Raw genomic sequence first — 19,066 nt, 5'->3', positions numbered from 1 at the left:
AATGAATAAACTCACAGAGTTCTTTTCCAACTCAAAACCTCTGCTTTGCATGGTGCAAGCAGACATGCTTTAAATCTTGTAGAGTGCCTACATTGCTAACCTTGCATTTCACCTACCACTTTGTAAAAACCATCAGGAAAGAAATACTAGTTACAGTTAATGGCAGACATTCTTTCTCTTGGTTCCTATCATTTTGACAGATGTCTTTATTGTATTTATTTGCCATTACTGTGTTTCTTCAATGCGTAGGTTATTTTGTTCCCATGCTTCCTTGTTATTGTCTTTATGATAGATGGTGACTTATACCTGAAACTTCAGTATGTGTTACTGCAATGCCTAAGCCCCAGTGCTTCATCAAACAATAGTGCATGTCTTCATCAGCTCCAATGGGTTTCACCTAATTACAGAAGAACCTCAACTTCTGGGGCTCCACTTACCAACCACTTGTATCTGTCAATAAGCAAATGAAAACAAACAGCAGTTTGCCCTTGGCCAGCAACCTCTGCTTTTTCCTGAGTTCTGACACAAATAAATGACTTGTACGCATCAAAGTTGGAGCTTCCCTTTGGAATAAAGTGCCTTCAGTACAACCCAGGACACAATAATCATTTCTATTTGGTAAGGTATTGGAACAGGCTGCCTAGGGAGGTGATGGAGTCACCATCCCTGGAGGTCTTCAAGGAAAAAGTGGGTGTTGCACTGAGTGACATGGTTTAGAGTGGTCACAGGCATGGGTTGGAGGTTGGACTAGACGATCTTAGTCATCTTTCCAACCTTAACAGTTCTATGATTTTATTCCAGCTTACCTGTCCCATTCCAACAGAGTCCAGGCACAGAACCACACCCAGGTCCCAGGACCTGTACTGTGCTGAGTATTAAGTACGTGGCAGGTTAAGTTCTTAAAAAGCAAGAAACACCAACTAGCAAGAGGTTCATACAGAATAAGTATTTTATTCATGATGTATTTTTTTTTAATTATTTACATTAAAGTTTTCTTGTATTTTGAACTCTGCTTGGATATCGAAATTAACAACTTAATGTGACAGTGCACCTGCTCTAAAAGAAATGGAGATAACACAGTTCTTTTCTGTAAAAGAAAAAAGAAAACTGCCTGTCAAAATCAAAGCTGATTCTTTTTTCTCATTCCCAGTAATTATTTTCTCATTTTCTAATTAATATGAGCGGAAAATGTAGTTTGCTATAATATAATAAATAGAAGACATTGGGTAATTAGTAGTGCTGGTATATTCCTAAAGTACTAAACAGACAAACAATAAACTGTGAATTTAATCACGAGTTCTTATACAGTTTCAAGACAGGCAAATGAGAGCTCTCAGCTACAGTCATTTGAGTAATCAAATCTGATCTGCATTATTTATTAGTTATTACATGCCAAGTGATTCCAACTGTACATCGCCTGAAATCATTCCAAAGCAAACATACCTTTGTTTCTGTTTTCCATTTTTTTTTTTCCCTTTAAATCAATGGCACTGCATAATTCATATTAATTCTGAGTTGCTTTCTTCATTTCCTGTGGACAATACAAACCAGCGATACTCTCTATTACTTGGACAGGCATCTGGTATGAAATCCTCCAGAAAAGCATTTTCAGATCTGTTCCTGATCAAAAGCATTGAGAAGATGTCTTCTTTTGGATTTGGTTTTATTTTTTAATCCCTTTCCCTGTGGCTATTTAACTTACTTTTCACTTTAGGATATATTTGTGGTACGCTCCCTAAAACACTGTAGGACACTTTATACAGTTAGATTTGTTGGATCAAGCCTTAGTTTTGGGAGACTTCTTGCTACAGCGCCTTAAAAAGGGAATTACTTAAAATACCACTGTTTATTTTCTTTCCTTAGCAACTGAAGAAATACAGAAATAAGTATTGGTTACCTTCATTTTCTGCCAGAAAAGCAGGTTTGGTGTTTAATATGTCACTGTAAAAACTAAATAAAGTATTCACATCAGTTGTGAACGATTTGTGCCAGCAAAAGTTAAAGCATCAAAGAAACCTCTTTAAAATGCTAACAAATTTACTTACAAACACCTATATTTATTATTTCATAAATAGGCGCAACAGGTTCCATAAAAAAAGATTAAATACAGACACAGTATGAAGAAACAATACATAGCCATATGTAAAGGTTATAATTTAGCTGTCTCCAATCTGTTTCTGCATCTAATAAAATATCAGGTAAGCATTTGGCAGTTTTATACATAAAAGGACTTAAATGACATTTACTAACCAGTACACATAAAGTGATTTTCTTTTAAAAAAAGAAGCGCTTTTAGGCAGTACAAAATAAATGTGTTTGCTCTTTATCAACATCAGTTTCCCTCTCATTTTTGTGTTTATTTCATGAGACATGGCCAATATTTTAATTAATATCATTTGGGAATATTCTACTTTTTTTTTCTTTTTTTTTTTTTTCTTTTCCTCCAAATAGTTTGAAAATATAGAACTATTAGTCAGTTGTTTAAAAATGAAGTAAAAATATGAATGTTTGCCAATTTAACCCTTTTTGTGAAATCCATAAACTGGAATGAGCCAGTTTCAATTACAATTAGCTACAAAAACATTCACATTTTATACTCTAGGAGAGTGTAACATAGATGCTATTTACAAACTTGCTATGACTGCTACATCAAGCCATTTAAAAAGTCTTTAGTAGTTTCATATAAACACCCATTATGAAAAAACAATGGAAAATCCAGGACTTTTATCCGAGACATCTACAGTTGCTAAGGCAGTTACTATCGCAGCACTTCACAGCAAAAACCAACATAAAATCTGAATGGTCCGAGTTTCCTTCGGGGAAGAAGAAAAGCAATGTCCGTTACAGAATCTCAGGGTGGGGGGTGGAAAGCAGAAAGAAAGAATGAAAAACAAAATGGGGGGAGGGAAAGAAAAAGAAAGAAGCGAGACTATTTTTCCAGAGTGGGTGACCCACAAGCTCAGATAGTCCTAAGTGCTTAGCAACTTGTATTTCATCATAAAATGCAGAACTGCCTTGACTGCATAAAGCAATCCATGATGAAAAGACTTCCCTGCATTCCTCAGTGGAAAGGAGAGGTGTTTCAGATTTTCAGGTAAGGTAGAGTGCTTTGTCCCTCTGCATGCCCCTGTTCAAAGAGAAAAAGAGCAAATCTGATTTTTAAACTCATCAAATTTTTAGTCATGTTCTTCCCCCCAAAAACCCATAACCCTGCTGTGTCATTAATTCCAAGCACATCACTGGAGGACAGATGTATTACCGTGGTAACAGTAATTAAAATGATTTTTAAATATGGCTCCCAGCCAGCTCATGTCCCATTCCTGGAGACACTCGGGGTCAGGCTGGACGGGGCTCTGAGCAACATGATGTAGCTGTAGGTGTCCCTGTTCATTGCAGCGGAGTTGAACCAGGTGACCTTCCGTGGTCCCTTCCGACTCAAACAACCCTTTGATTCTACAATTCTATGATACTAGTCCTGGCACAACCAAAATGCTTTGTGTTGGCAGCTTCAGGTAAGCGTGGGCAAGGGAGCACCAGATGGTTCTGGTGGAGCTCAACACAGCTCAACTTCTCCTGGCTCTATGGGAGATCTCTCATAAATGTACACTTTCACAGTTTGTTCTTGACAGGGTTCAGCTTCATCTGAAACATACCAACTCGGAGCAAAAAGGAATCATTTACTAACTTATAATTTGGAACAGCCTGTACATGTCAGAAGAAATGTTATCATTTAAAGTAGAAGTATCACTGACAAGGCTTGGTTCACAGTGCAGAGATTTTCTGGGTGAGACTTCTACTCTTCATCTCCCGCTTGTTTGCCAAAACCCAGATACCATTTCTGTTCTTTCACAGCTCTACAGATTACTTGATTTGGAGTCCAGGATTAGCACAGAGCATACAATGCACTGGCAGAGCCAAGTTAGGCTAAGTCCACACACACAGGCTCACAGACATACATCTATAAAGCGTATGTACAGTCTTCTCAGAGCAAGCTTTTGCTGATTGGAGTTATGCCCCATGGACACTTAGGGAACACTGCTAGCAATGATCTGACATTGCTTTTTCCAGAAGAGACCAGAAATCAAAACTAGAGGTGGTTATGGACCACTTATATGGCTCCTGAAAAGGTCTGCAGCACAGATCAACACATTCAGGTGGTATAGCACACAGGTGAGTCCATTCTGATAAACAAGCGGGCAAACCATGAGGCAAAAGCAAAAAGTATGGGGCAGAGAGAGTGAATCCACTGAGCACACTTGTTAAAATCTGCCTTGGTGTCAACAGTTTTAGTCCAAACATTTTTCAGATGGGGTAAACCAGAAAAAGATTTTTCTTCGGTTTAGTTTGTGTTCTGGAAGTTCTTTAAAATAATAATGCAAGTGTAATACTGAGACTGAGTAATGGGTGAAACCAGTCTTTAGTTCTACCTTGTGCTTGGTTGTCTGGGCTGGATTTGATCCATTGGTAGCAGCCAAGAGCTTTTATCTGACTTTGCCTTCAGTGTTCATGCCAAGGCCAAGGGGAGTTCAGGCTGGTGTGCACATTCCCAAGGTACAACATCAATTATTTAAAACTCAAAAGGTATCTTCTGTTCACACTCATAGAAGATTCCAGGAAGCTCATGATATAGCAGTATAACTCCTCAAAAACTATGTTAAAAGCGGGTTTGAAAGGGCTCAAAACCTCCTGGTAGGGTCACAGAGCTCCTACAGCTGTGGTACTTTGTCCCTGGTAAAGTTCATGCGATCTTATTATCATTTCCTTCCATGTAACTTGTATCCCTGTATATCACCCATCTGTCTTCCGGCCATGGGTTTCCATGACCCAAACCAGTCGTTTTGGAGAAAACAGTTTCCTACATTTGCCTCTTAAATAGGAAGCAGTGATCCTACTACTTCTTTATTACACCTTTTCCCTAAGATCTCTGTTCCATTTTTGTAATGAATGGGAGCTGTCAAAGATCAAAACTTACGTTCTGCAACAAAGTGACAAAAATCTCTATTAAATGTATATATTGAAAACTCATTGTCCCCTAGTAGTCCAACTGCTGAATAAACACAATGTCATCATACATACGCTTCTGAAATACCAAAGGGAAACAGGCAACAAAGCTATTTTCAATCTGTCAGATACTCGTGTCATGAATGTGGCTAGACACAAGGTGGCATTCACTGGCTGCTTACCCGTTACTGCAGTAGTCATTATTCCAGTCCACAGTCTGTGCTGGAGGATTTCTGCACCCTGAACGAACATACTCCATTGCTTGGGTAACAACTTGTGCAGCTGTTGATGTTGGATTGATGATATTCTGATAATCAGGCTGAAGAGTAAATCCCTAGAAGAGAGAGCAAGTGCATTACAATGCATGGAATCCACACAACAGGTTGTGAGTATTAAACAACAAAAATAAGGTGTGCACTGTAAAACTGTAGAAGCTCTCCTTTCCAGATGTACTTCAAGTTCTCAGACTTGAAACAGTGAAAATATGTAGGGGCTTTCTAAGTTTTAAACTCTTTGGTTTGAGAAATAAACAGCACCAAATCAGTATTAGTTTTTACCCCGTCACTGAATGGAACTAAAAGGGACAGAATAGAAACAGCTCAAAACCAAGAGAACAACTCAGTCAACACTGGGACAAAAAGGTTCGTTTGCACCTTAGAGGATTGGTTTAGATTGGACATAAGGACACAAACTAGTTGTTAATTCCCAGAATATGCAACAGAATCTTTCTGAAGGATGTAGGCAGCAGGTGGCTGACTGTTTTATTAGACTACACCTATTCACATATTGTTCTCAACACTCTTTTTCTTCATTCAGTCACAAAGAGACCATCTGCTGCTTCTTTTATTTGTACTTCTCTCTCAACTAAACAGAAATTCAGCCAAAGCTTTTTAACAGTTGTTGGACTACTGTAGTAAAAGTAGCACAGAATAACTTGCTTTTTGAAACCAAGAAGATGAGAAAAAAGTGGAAGTTACGAAGAGACATTTAACTCATTCCCTAAAACGTCTCTCATTTTAAGTCATGATTTTTCTCAGTACTTTTGATAAATTAGACTATATCATTTTAAATATTCTGCTTTAAAACCGGGAGGGTGATTGAAATTTCAAGACTAGTAAGTCCTGCCTTGGTGTACCTGGTTCACTGGCTATAAATGTACAACATATTCCTGTAAAGTTAGAAGAACCATGTTAGATAAAATATGTGAATGCTGTACAAAAGCAACTGCTGAAAAAAAAAAAAAAAAAAAAAAGTAACAAAAAAAAAAGAAACTAACCCCCTTCCTGGGGCAGTGGCACACAATTCCCAGGCAAGTAAGTGGGATGTGTAGCTACTAAATCAGAATCTGAACTTGATCCAGAATATCTAGTTTGAAAATTCACTTCTGTCCAGAGTATGCATATAGGACAGATAGGATTAAAGCTTGTAGCTTTCAGTTTAAAAATATAGTGGTTTAGGTATGGCTTCTTAAGATAGGAATTTTGGGGGGAGCTGTTTTCAGATGCAGGTTAGTTTAGCAACACTACCTTTTATACAAGATGAATGAGTATTCTGATTTTCCACCTGCTCCCTTCCCTCCCCCCAAATGACCTTCCTTCAAATATAAAATCTCCATTCTCTCTTCACATCCTTCCTTCATGTTGTCTTCTCCTTACTCTGTTCATTCTGACCACAGATTATTGCCTAGACTACAAATAAATCAAAGAACTATAGAATATCCTGAGCTGGAGGACTCACAAGGATCACTGAATAATTCCTGACTCCACACAGGACCACCCAAACTCAAACCCTATGTCTGAGAGCACTAACCAAACTCTTCTTGAACTTGGGATTGTGACGGCTGCCCTGGCAAACCTGTTTGACTTTGATCACTATCATCTGTAGTCTCTTCCACATGGAGAAGGGACTCATACCTTGTGCCGTAAATGCTCTAGGAAGCCTCATCCTCAATGAGCCAAGAAACAGATCATTAGTAGTGGGAAAGTTCAGGAACTGATTTTAATGTCTAGTTGTAGTGTAACTTATACATTGCCTTGCTAATAAGATAAAATAAAATCCACTGCTCACAACTGTAATGCCATCAGGCTGCACATCAGGCTGCATAAACAACCCCATGCCTGCAACTAATCCAAAGGAAACTGTAATTGAGCAGACTTCCCAATGACTTTAATTGGAGTTTTGTGTAATTACAAGGCAGAAAAATTGGTTTTGTATATCACCGTCATAGTTTTTATACAAAACATTGCCCATAAGGCCTTTCTGATTTAGCTGTAAGAGGAGACTAACCACAAAAACATGGTCTGCCCTCAGGCACTTGGGTTTACCTTAGGTAGCAAAATCCCTGAGCGATCTCTTATGATTCTTCATAAAACAATCATCTGTATGAGAACAACACTGCATGGGACTAGCAGCTGAGTAGCACTGCAGAGCAGGCCCTGAGGCTCACGCTGCAAGAGTGCAGTTCTACAAGTGAGAACATAGGTTCCATTTCTTCTGGACTTCAGACAAATAATTAGTTTAGATGTGGGAAGATGGCCTGCTGGTTAAAATGCCTGTGTGCTTATATGCACGTAAAATGGACTGATATGGACTGAATACTGCTGAAGTACCCCAGTGCCATCCACCGCTGAGCCCAGTGCAGGGCTCCCAGCAATAGAGTGAAGGGTGCAGGCATTGGACCTGAGCTCAGTATGAAAGATCAATCATCTAGGATCATGTTTAAAACATAGACAATAATTACTTAAGATTTTTCATCAGCAGAAACAGCTCTGAAACAGTGCATTTGTACAAGACAGGGAGCCAGCCTTGTACCAGGCTCGTAGTAAATATTTGTGTATGATTTATGTAAGCCCTTAACAAACAATGATGAAATAAAAAGTGCTCAGAAAACGAGTGCTTCGAGGTCTAATTAAACAATGCTGAATGTTTTTGCATTGTAATGCTCAAGAGAAAATCGCCAACTGTTTTGCAACATGCCTAGAATTTTAAATTTCATTTTCTTGTTCCAGATTGAAATAAAAATAGGGAACTTGATAAAGATTAATTCGATGTCAGGAGGGACATTTGCTCTTTAATTAGATTTCTGTAGCCCTAGCAGTTTCGCTGTGCCACTGTAGCAAGTACTAAAAAGCCTGCAGCAGAACTAAACAGTGATCCTCATCTCCACACTTTACTGGGAACTAATTTCATTTCCTGCCTGTCTGGAGAGGTATTTTCAACAGGCATCAATGTTTTTGTCTTCACAACTGATTTATTCATCAATCTCAATGTGATATTTTAAACCTTTAAATTACATCCAAATCCTAAAGCATCTGTTTATTACACAAGGAAATTGAAAATCTGTCTGTGTGATATCATACAAAGATTTTTCCTTAAGGTTATAAAGGAAGTTGACAGATATTAATGATTTTTTTTTCTCTTGACCTCATTCGAAGACAAAGTATAACAAAAAAATAGAGGAAGAATTCTGGACAAATACAGCAAGTTCCTGAGTTTACTGTATACAATGCATAGCAGAAGAAATGAGACTATTATTTTTGGCAGGCTATGCAATCACCTTGCTGTATACATTTATTTTCTAAAGGAAAAGAAACACCCCAGACTAGACTGAAATGAATTATTATTTATAAAAATAAAAAAATAAAATGTGACATACATTAATCTTCTGCCTCTTTCTTACGCAGACACTTGCAACCATGGTTACTAGACATTAAGAATACAGTTTTGCTTGTTTTATCCATGAACCAAAGTGGGACAGATTGCAATGGGACTCACCGTGCCACACTGCTTGGGTGAAGGATTTTATGTAAGAAAGGAGAGCTTCCAGTAGAGCAACTAAAAAGTGTTCCTTGTGGACTGAGGATACGTGGGAGGGAGTGAATCCTTGGTCTCATCCCTTTCCACACAGAACAACACAGTACAGCTGGATGGAGAATGGGGTACGCTCAGAAAGAAGCATGAATGTCGGTATGTGTAGGAAAAGGAAAGAACATCTCAAAGAAAACGGGATGCAGCTTCAGGTGCTGCTTTAGCCTGAACTTTGGAGAAATCATGTGGATTTGAATGACAGCAGTGAGGATTCATGTTACTTAGTCCGAAGTTAAAAACAAGTAAACATCCTGTCAAATCTAAGAAACAGACTGGAGAGAAGGAAATTTGTATAAGTTAATATAATATTGTTAAAAAATACGCTCATAAGAGCATTTAATGCAAAAATATATCCTTGTGTTCTAATATACTAGGATTCCTTCAATGTGTCAAAAGTGGATGAAGGAAAAACTGTTGCACAGTGGATTTGGACTTTAGCAATGAAGAACTTTCACACAGCTCCCAGTACTAATATTTAAGAAAAATAGAGTGTATTTTAGAATTAGAAGTTAAATATGCTCAATATCAGGATCTAATTTCAAGCTAAATATGAGAATAGAACTAAAAGGTCAATTTTTACATTGTAAAGGTTCAGCACTGCAAGTGAGTACCCTTTAAGTCTGCAGTAGTCTACATGTGATTTAATTATTTCATTAGCTGGTTTGGAATGGAATGAATAGAGAAAAAGAGCTACAGAAATTATTCAGATAAAGCGTAGGAATATTTAAAAGAAAAAAAAACAAACAAAAAACAACTAAGCTTATGAACAACAAACTAACACATAAATTTTACTCTGTAAAGTAGAATATCCCTAGTTGGAAGGGACCTATAAGGATCATGGGCTTAACACAGGACCATCCAAAAATCAGACCATATGTCTGTCACTGCCATTGACACTTACTCCAGCCACTATCTATTTCTAAGATGGAAGTTGGGAAAAAATAAACATCCACCATTGGTGGGAATTGTGGCTGCTGCTTCTGAGATTCCTAAAGCCAAACTGTTGTTCTGCAAAGGTGCGTCTGTGAACACCTCCAGGAGAAAACTGCTAGCAAGCTACTGACATTTCACCACTCTCCTGGTTATTAATCTTCATGCTGCAGTATGACATGAGAAAATTTGTCCTGCTACTTCTTTAGGTGTATTCATCTGTTTGGCAAGGGCGGTGGTGCTTCTGAAAGGGAAAATGTCTCCTGTTGCAAGCAGTGCTGCAGGAAGTGGGATGCTAATTAGTTTCTTGTTGCTCACATAGATTGGATGGCTGCTGGAGCCTTTGGAAAAGGCTTGGGGTAAGCACACCTTTGTCTTACAAGAAGCTGCTGAGGGAACTGATACTGTTCAATCTGGAGAAGAGGCTCTGGAGAGATCTTATTTTTCAGTTGCCTGAAAGGAGTTTGTGGCGTGATGGAGGTCAGCCTCTTCTCCCAGCCAGTAGAAATAGGATGACAGGGAATGGCCTAAAGTTGTGCCAGGAGAGGTTCGGGTTGGACAGTAGGAAGAATTTCTTCTCAGAGAGTTTTAATGCATTGGAACAGGTTGCCCAGGGAGATGGGTAGATTGTAGTACTTAGGGACATGGTTTAGTGGGCAATGATGGTGGTAGGTGCACAGTCAGACTACATGATCTTAGAGGTCTTTTGCAACCTAAATGATTTTATGAATCTGTGGTTCTTCACTATGGAGGACACAAAGCAGCTGGGGGAAGAGGAACTGAAAGATCTTTGAATTACACACATCTATCACTTCTCCTCTGTCAGACTACATATTCTCCCATTCTTCTCCGTTGTCTTTTTAAGAAACAGAGGGGCCTAAGTTGTGTAGCTGGGACAAGAGCCTCATACTGGATCTTCCTCTCTCCTTGCCTTGAACTGGCCACACAGGACAGGGATTTTTGTCCTCATTGCTGCTGACTTTGTGCTGCTGTCATCGAGCTGGGGCAAATTTGGAGTGCTTTCCTGTCTTTTCCACAATGCTTTTGCCTTGTTTACATGCTCTGTGATCAGCAGAGTGTTTGCTCAATATCAGGTGGAGTGGAGAATGCCCTTGGCATTTGAGTCCAAAACTTGGCCATCACTTTCTGCTTATAGTTTCTTGTCTGTAGTGCTCTAATGCAGTACAAATTCCTGGGTACAATGCTTTTTACCATTTCTTGACTAGAAAAAGTCATACCTGAGAAACTAGAAAGGGTATCATCATTGTGACATGAGGGAAATTATAGTGATGGCAGTACAACACCTGCTTTAAAATTTACGATAGTTTTGCTGTGCATTTGCCTATATATATAATAATTATTATATATATTATATTATAATAATTATTATTATATATATAATTCTATATTTAAACTCAATATATCGACACTGTAAACTGTTTTACGCACCTCCCCCCAAAAAAGAATATGAAATACATATTAGAAATATTCTAAAGTGAAATTAGATAGTGTAATTCGAAAGTGTAGTACCATGAACAGAAGCAGGGCCATAAGACCTACAAACTGACTTATAAACTGCAGATGTTTCACAGTGCTTAAAATAAATGTAATTAGGATTGGCAGTGTGACATTTCAGCAGGTAATAAGCACCCTTCACCTTGAGTGAAGCTCAAAAATATCTCACAGTGGATTCTTCGTTATAAGGATCAGACTTTTTGACTAAGCATTATCAGTCAGCAGAAATATTATAGCTAACTTTTCATGAATTTAATAATGGGGAGCAGAAACACAAAGGTACAGTATTTCTCACTTCACTGTACTTGCACTTACTAAAGCAAAACATAGCTCTAGTAAATCTAGTAAATCTACAGATTTACTTCTATGCACCTTTTTCTACAACTATTGCCCTGTTTTCTCTCTCAAGATAGGAGTAACTCAGACGCAAACAGCACATTTCACAGATGAGTGAAAGTTCTCTCAAGTAACATGCACACCATAAGCATGCAACTTGGTAAAGTACAACATAAGAAGATTCATATTATCTTACCTTTTTTGTGGTATAAAATGATTTGGAATAATTCCAAAATGTTTGAGTTCATATAATTATGATGATGTATGCTGTGTGTGTATGTAACCCTTAAAAGTATCTAATATCTGCATTACAGATCTTTCACTAGTCATTAATGTACTATTCATACAATAATTAACGATAGATTTTTAATTACATTCTGTAAATTGTGCCTACTAGTGATTCTGAAGAAGATATAGAAACATAGAATGGCTTATGTTGAAGGGGTCAGAAAGATCATTTAGTTCCAACCCCTTTACCATGGACAGGGTTACCACCCACCAGCTCAGGCTGCCCAGGACTCCAGCCAACATGGCCTTGTATGCCTCCAGAGATGGGGAATCCACAATCTCTGGGCAGCCTGTGTAAGTACAGCTCCCCAGTTCCCAGATGGCTGCAAAACTCAAACTTACTTGCTGCATTGTAGGTGAATGTAAAGCAGACTGGACCTGCATCGGTAGCTGGTTTCCAATGGACTGCTGCATTGAAATCGGCTGGTGTTGCTGGATGTTGAGATGTTGGTGCAGAGGAGGGCTGATTTGAAGTGGTGGTGGTGGGGACACAGCCATGTTTGCTATGGAAACAGTCACTGGCATTTGGTTGTTGGGCTTGGGTGCTATGTTCCTGGGGATATTGGCATGCATAGCAGTGATGTGAGGATTCATTCCTGGTTGTTGGTGGTAGTGGGAGCTGAGGTACAGTGCAGAGTGAGTCTGGGCAGACCCATGAAACACTGACTGCTTTGAATTCATCATCTGAGGCTGTGGGGAGGCTTTGACATCAACAGGTTCACTGTAGCTCTGGTGGGAAAAAAAAACAAGAAACAGACAATATTTAGAAGCTACAAAATGCTGCTATTCACCTGCCTACAGCCTCGACTGTACAGAGGGATCTTTGCACGCTTCTCTCAATATTTTTTATAGTAGATTGAAGGAGTATCTGCCAACATCAGTGTTCTGTAAATGTCAGATAGTGGACAACTTTAGTTTTTAAAGAATCTCACCACAGGGAAACACTTACCTGGACAATCAAAATATCCCTGCTCTGGAGTTTGGTTATCATGCTAGAATGAGTGCCATTACCTTAAAATATTTTCCTTCAGCATCATGAAAAAAGAGGTTAGCCCCCTGCTTCCTGATCTATCCTGACATTTCGCTTTTTCAAAACTTGGGACTGGCATCACCAACCTAATAAATTACACAACAAAGAAAACCAAGCCTGTCACATTTGTTCACACAACACTCATTACTATTTTTCTCAGATCTGATGGCTTAGTTGAAAACAGACTCAAGAGGGTGGGTACTGGCCGAAGTCTGCAGTGATCTTTGACACATCATTTCCCCGTGCAGCACCTCATTTTCCTATCTGCAAAACAGGGATAAGAATTTCAGTGTCCTTTACCATAGCCACTGACAACTGCTAATACTGGTTTATCAGTGGACATCTCACAGTTTAAAGAGGCTCATCCAGTAGTACTACTGCTTTTATTGTGAAGTATTCTGTGCTGGGATGCTATCTAGACCTGTGCCAAGTATGTTTTACAAGTCATACAGGTAAGAAAAAAAAAGGAAAATTCTGAATAATACTACTTTTTTAGCAAAACTTCCTCTATAAAATGTATTCATAAGGTTCTGAAAATCCGCTTTTAATTGATGTCTGTATAAATGTTAGACTGCATTAGACAGAGGAAAACTATCTTAGCACAGTTTGAAGAATACTGCATAGAATAACAGAAAATGCAGAGTTTGAAAAAATTTATAGTCTATTCTGATTTTTTTAAGGCTGGTAGTAATAAAAATTTTCCATTAATGGGTGTGCATTTTAATAACTCTTTATTTTTAATATATGCCACTTGTTATATCTGATTTGCTCTCAATTTGTTGTCTTCCATACTCTAATTTTCTTACATCTTCTCAGTGCTAACTCAAATAAATGGTGAGAAAACTTAAGAATTAGCTCCCATGTGCTTATGGTGGGAACCATAATTTGCAGTTAAGAATACTGGGATTAAGAGCCAGTGAAAGGTGAAACATGTTAGGAAAACAAAATGGCAGAAATGTCCCTTTCGAGAAAGAAGTCACTTTGTCAAAACAAGGGCTGAGAGATGCATATATGCCCTTATTCGGTGACCTCCATGTCATGTTTGCTCAGTTTACAAGTCAGAGTAAGTTTCACGTTACTCTCAACATTCCAGGGTCAGTGCTATTGAAAAAAGGCTATTTGTATTTTTTTCTGAAGGATGTAGCACCACCAACAATCCACCTACATGCATGTTGTTGAGGCTGGTTCATTACATGTGATGATAAAGATGAAAAAGATAACCTCATTTTTCCTATGTAGAACTGCAGTTCCACGAGCAAAGAAAAACCCATTTATTTTCTCCATCAACCTAAGGAAAATTAAATTTATATACTAAAACCAAAGCAAATCTTTGCCTCTGTGGATCTGCCTGGCTCTGATCACATGTGAGTGTACACATCTGTTTGAGGTGCAGACATTAAAAAAATAGTAAAAAGTAAGTAGTAAAAATAGTAAAAGATAAAACTTGAAAATTGGTACCCAATCTGCCTTTTCTTGTTGTTGTTGTATGAGTCCTAAAACACTAACCTAAATGTTCATGATGATATGAAAAGTATTTTTCCCACCTTCCTCTTCCCACTTATATTTGTAAGATGATCTTTTAGGTGTGGGGACAGAGACTGGCAGGTTTGTCAAAACTTGACAGCTTCCAAAAGTTAGTTAACCAGAGGTGTGGTCAGGACCCTCCCCTTCAGTGTGGTGGGCTCTTTGCATATTACAGGAGATCTGTACTGTGGTTTTTCTTGAGCAACTTGAAGCTTTACTGAGTGCATCATTCCCTTGTGAAAATGCTCTGCCTTTCCACAATGTAGCTGGAAGGCTCTGAGCAGGGGCAACTTCTCCTTCAGTTCATCAGGTCAGCTTGGTTAAACAGTTCCTCCTGGTGAGGAGGTATCAAAAAGCCTTAGCAGCACTCTTTGTGACACACTGATATGTACTATATGTACCTACGTTTCCCTTGTGACTACAAAGATGCTGCCACACACCTCTTTTAACAAAGAGACAGTGAGCCTATTTAATTACTGGGTAATACTAAGTTCACACATAAGTGGTGAATACATGACCCATACTGATAAAATTACAGGGGAATTGGATACTTAGTAGAGCATAATAATTGAAATCCCAAATTACATTAAGAGGAATTGTACAGTCTCGGGCCAGAGATGAATAATACTTACTTTACCTCTGAGAAGAGTATCTGCAAAGTGATCAGAGGGGCAGTTCTAGTTGTCTCAAGCTGTCAGTTAGCTTTCTGTGCATTTCACTATCTTCTGATCCAGAAAGCACAGCACTTTAGTTTCAGATCAAGTATTTTGCTGTTACTTAGGTTGCTTTAAATCATCTATGATCTGATTCCAAATTGTCCACTTAGTCCAAAGTACATCAATATTATCTGTAACTGGGAATCTTGATAAAGGAACCCATTATTAGCTATTTTTCAGCATAGCGCACTTTCAGCTTTTCTAAGGCTGGGTCAGAAACCTCAGGATTTGTAAGTACAGCTGAAGCTAATGGTATAGGCAGTGTCAAAAATGTTTGGCTTTGTTATATTGCTTTGCCATCAAATATATCAAGAGGAAGTTTATGATACATAAGCTACACTACTATTTCAGGCATAATTACTGCTTTTATAGGTTTGAATAGGCATTGCATCTGTCCAATACAGCATCATACAGTCCTTAGTCCAGAGCAGCACTTTTATTATGGGCAAAGATAGGAAGTAAGAAAGAGGGACTGTAAGAAGCCAGTATGGGAATCAAATACACAGCCATGTTCCCTAACTTTGAAGGTTGATATTCACTCCATTTGATCTTGCCTTATCCAGAGGAAGAGCTGGGGAATCATTTTTAAAAGCTTTGCTTAAAGACAACATAGACAATTTGCTTATTTAGTTATGTTGCTAGATACATTTATTCATAGATACACATAGTTACTAATCGATCCACCCAGGATATTAAGTAATGAAGTCCAATATTTCCTACCTCTGACAATGTCTTCTTTTGGACACACAATGAAAAGCTCTTTTATCACTACCATCAGGATTACTTTTTCTAGACCAACCACTAGAGGGTGACAGATTATTATATTTAGTTAATGGTAGGAAGAGGTACACAAACATTAACGACTATACACCAAAACCACAAACTAACTTTTCTTGACAGTCCTTTACACTCTTTGAGTGGCTTCCACATGTTCTTGAGTCCAATCTATCTTTTTACTGAAATCCAAAGAAAATGATGGAAGAACATTTTGAAAGCCCACCAGAAAGGGAAATAAAGTGAAGAGAAACAGGGAAAGGAAGGAAACAACAGAAACACTGCTGTATATCTCATGGTAATTAATTTAATTATATTAATAAAAACACTGGCAAACAATTTATGGAAAGCCTTGGTGAGTGATCTTCAGCTTCTAAAATAATTCTATTTGCATCACAATTTCAAAGAAGTGTGAGACAGATGAATTACCTTAGCCACAGAAGTCCTGAGTGTTGACTACATAACATAAAAGGCAAAGTTCTATGCCAAAGTTTTGACCAAAATTACACCCTTCCTTCTAATTCTAGGGCAAAACAAACTTTTCCATCCACCTTTTACTCCTCTATTGTGTGTCAGAATTCCATGTTTATACCTACCAAATTTAAGAGTTGAATTTGGTTAAGGGGTTAAATATTGCTCATTCAGCTGTGCTGATCTTTCCTAAACAGAACCATGATGGGACTCATGGTCCTAATCATAGACTGAACTAAGGAACAGGGCAGAAGTTCCTTGAAGCAAAACTACAGTGAATGCTTCACCCTCAAATTTCCAGTTCATTCCTGCAAATGAGAAATAACTTTTCACACAGGCATCATGTTCAGCCTGATGTATCAGAGAAAGAGCAACAGCCTAGTGACGCTAGCCTGGAAACTCCATTGTTTCCTTTGGGATGTTGTTTTACTTCCACTTTGAAAAGTCTATGGTTGTGCTTTAAACCACCAGATACAGTTCTGGGTAGCAAAACAGTAGTTGAGACTTACAGATGGGCTTTGATTCTCTAACTTGTGGCTAGCTTTTGGCTCTTCTGTTCCCCCTTTTGTTGTGACTGAAAGAAAAGTTAGGACATGTTTTAAGATAGCAGTATTTTAAGGGCCTTTTCCTTAGAGTACGTAAACTAATGGAAAATCTCCTATTAACTTTAATGGAATATGGATCAGAGCCCAACACTGTTATCATAGTATCAGTGTCTTATTTTTTAAGAAAGCCATAAAGTATCTGGCTAAAATTGGCTGAAATTAATACCCAGTTGATGAGTACTGCTTTCTACCAACTTTTATGCAGCAGTACATCTAGAAACTATGAGTGGCTACACATGTTATTTTGCCTTTTCAATACGTTAATGCAGTCATTGATAGGAATGTTGCTAGGAAATAGGATCATATATAAGAAAACATATATATATATATGAACATCATTAGTTTATGTACACATATTCAGCATTCTTACTCTAATCTAACAAGTAATAACATAAAAATGGGAATTAAAGAAAAAATTTCATTCCAGCAAGCAGTGCTCAACTGATACTATTGAGATACAAAATAAAGAAGTTGGTATTGTCACAAATAAACAACACTGAAAAATTTTCTTTTCTTATTCAACTGATGAAGAATCAAATTATCAAAGCTGGAGCAATATGATTTCAGCAGTTTGCATACAAAATGTAAAACCCCCCTTTTTTATTAGCATCAGCAATTAAGCTCCTTTCTATATTAAAATATGCATAAGATTGCAGAGCTTGTACACATTCAGTAAACATTCCTGGTACTACAGAATGTCTATGGTGTCCTTTAAACATATGCTGAAAGACCTCTTCAAGGGCAAAGACATGAGCCTTATGGTCAATATGGCTACTACAAACTTTCTACCAATGTCAGTAGCTTTCTTTGTCAGCAAACATAACTTATTCCAATCTCAGAAGATGTTTTTACATAGCGAAAATGGTGTAACATGGTTTTATTTTAAATGAGAAACAGGTGCTTTGGGTTTGGCATCCTCTCTACACTGGTGACGTACATGTACCTTATGAGTGTTGCAAATGTTGGAAAAGATTTAACTTGATTCAGGTTTTAAATGAACACATGCCACGAACCAATGCTGCTGACATACTATATCCCTCTACATGAGGGTGCCACGATCACATCAAGTGATTGGTGTCCATTATTAAGCCATGCAGAGAAATTCAACAATTTTTGGACTCTGTGACCGGAATGAAGCACTCAGGTAACAGCAGTGATTGTGACAGCTGATACCAGCAAGGTCCAGGCTGTGTAAGCTGTGATCACCTAGGCAGGCCTGACTCAGCTTTAAATGAGTACCATGACACTAAAGAGGTAGATAGAAGGAAACTGGCTGAATATTTATTCAGCTTCTACAAAGCTTACCTAAGCTTAACTTTGCATCTGTTGTCTTTGCTGTCTCTTTGGTGGAAGGAACATCTTGAATTGTTTATTCTCAGCTTTTCTGTGTTCACACAATTCTGTCTGCTTTTAATGTTTTTGACATTTTAGGTCACCTCCAACCCTAAGCCTGTCCTTGAGAAGAATCCTTTCTTTTAACCTGCATGGGCTCAGCCGTTTGATTAATACTACTGTGAAGCTGTTTATGAAGGAATGACTTATCTCTGGCACTGCTCCCTCCTTCTTACTTAGCTCTTTCACTACTTCAGAGATCCCTTTCACTTAACTCTATTCACTCCAGCAGAGAATTCATATGCATATTTATAATACAGCTGCTTTCCTACTTAAGTCACAAGAGGCTCTTAGAAAATGATGTTTCATATTTTGTTAATTCCAGTCACCTATTGCAATATTATTGGTGACTCTGGAGAGTTCAGAAGCTTTTGACACATTCTTGATGTTTCAGAACTAAAGAGTAAGCCATGAGTTGTCATCTATAATTAGCTGAGTTGGTGCAGAAGAACATCTTCAAACCTAAATATATATTTTGTCATCATCTGCAGGGGATTGTCATGGATTCATTCAGAGTATGTAAGTAAAAATGGATGTTTTATGAATGTAACCTGGATACATGTGATAAAGGATATGCAACTTTAATTTGATACAAATGTTATAATTCCCAAAATGGA

At 38.0% G+C, this 19,066-nt stretch overlaps 1 protein-coding gene across 2 annotated transcripts in view; it reads right to left on the bottom strand.

Annotated features, from left to right (window-relative positions):
• Nucleotides 1-931: 931 nt before the first annotated feature.
• TOX (thymocyte selection associated high mobility group box) overlaps nucleotides 932-19,066 on the bottom strand; it is a 216,823-nt gene continuing 198,688 nt past the window's right edge. For both annotated transcript variants that reach the window (XM_015855652.2, XM_015855653.3), the window contains 3 exons: nucleotides 12,280-12,666; nucleotides 5,184-5,335; nucleotides 932-3,127 (listed from right to left, as the gene is read on the bottom strand). In XM_015855652.2, the coding sequence (XP_015711138.2) occupies nucleotides 3,091-3,127; nucleotides 5,184-5,335; nucleotides 12,280-12,666 (576 nt within the window). In that variant the 3' untranslated portion in view covers nucleotides 932-3,090. The remainder of the gene's footprint in view (nucleotides 3,128-5,183; nucleotides 5,336-12,279; nucleotides 12,667-19,066) is intronic.

Source organism: Coturnix japonica, chromosome 2, assembly GCF_054131305.1.
Source record: "Coturnix japonica strain WE chromosome 2, WE-NBRP24, whole genome shotgun sequence".
In the NCBI taxonomy this organism is placed as follows: Eukaryota; Metazoa; Chordata; class Aves; order Galliformes; family Phasianidae; genus Coturnix; species Coturnix japonica.
Note: the sequence above shows the minus strand (reverse complement) of the source record. Positions and strands in the feature narration are given on the sequence as shown.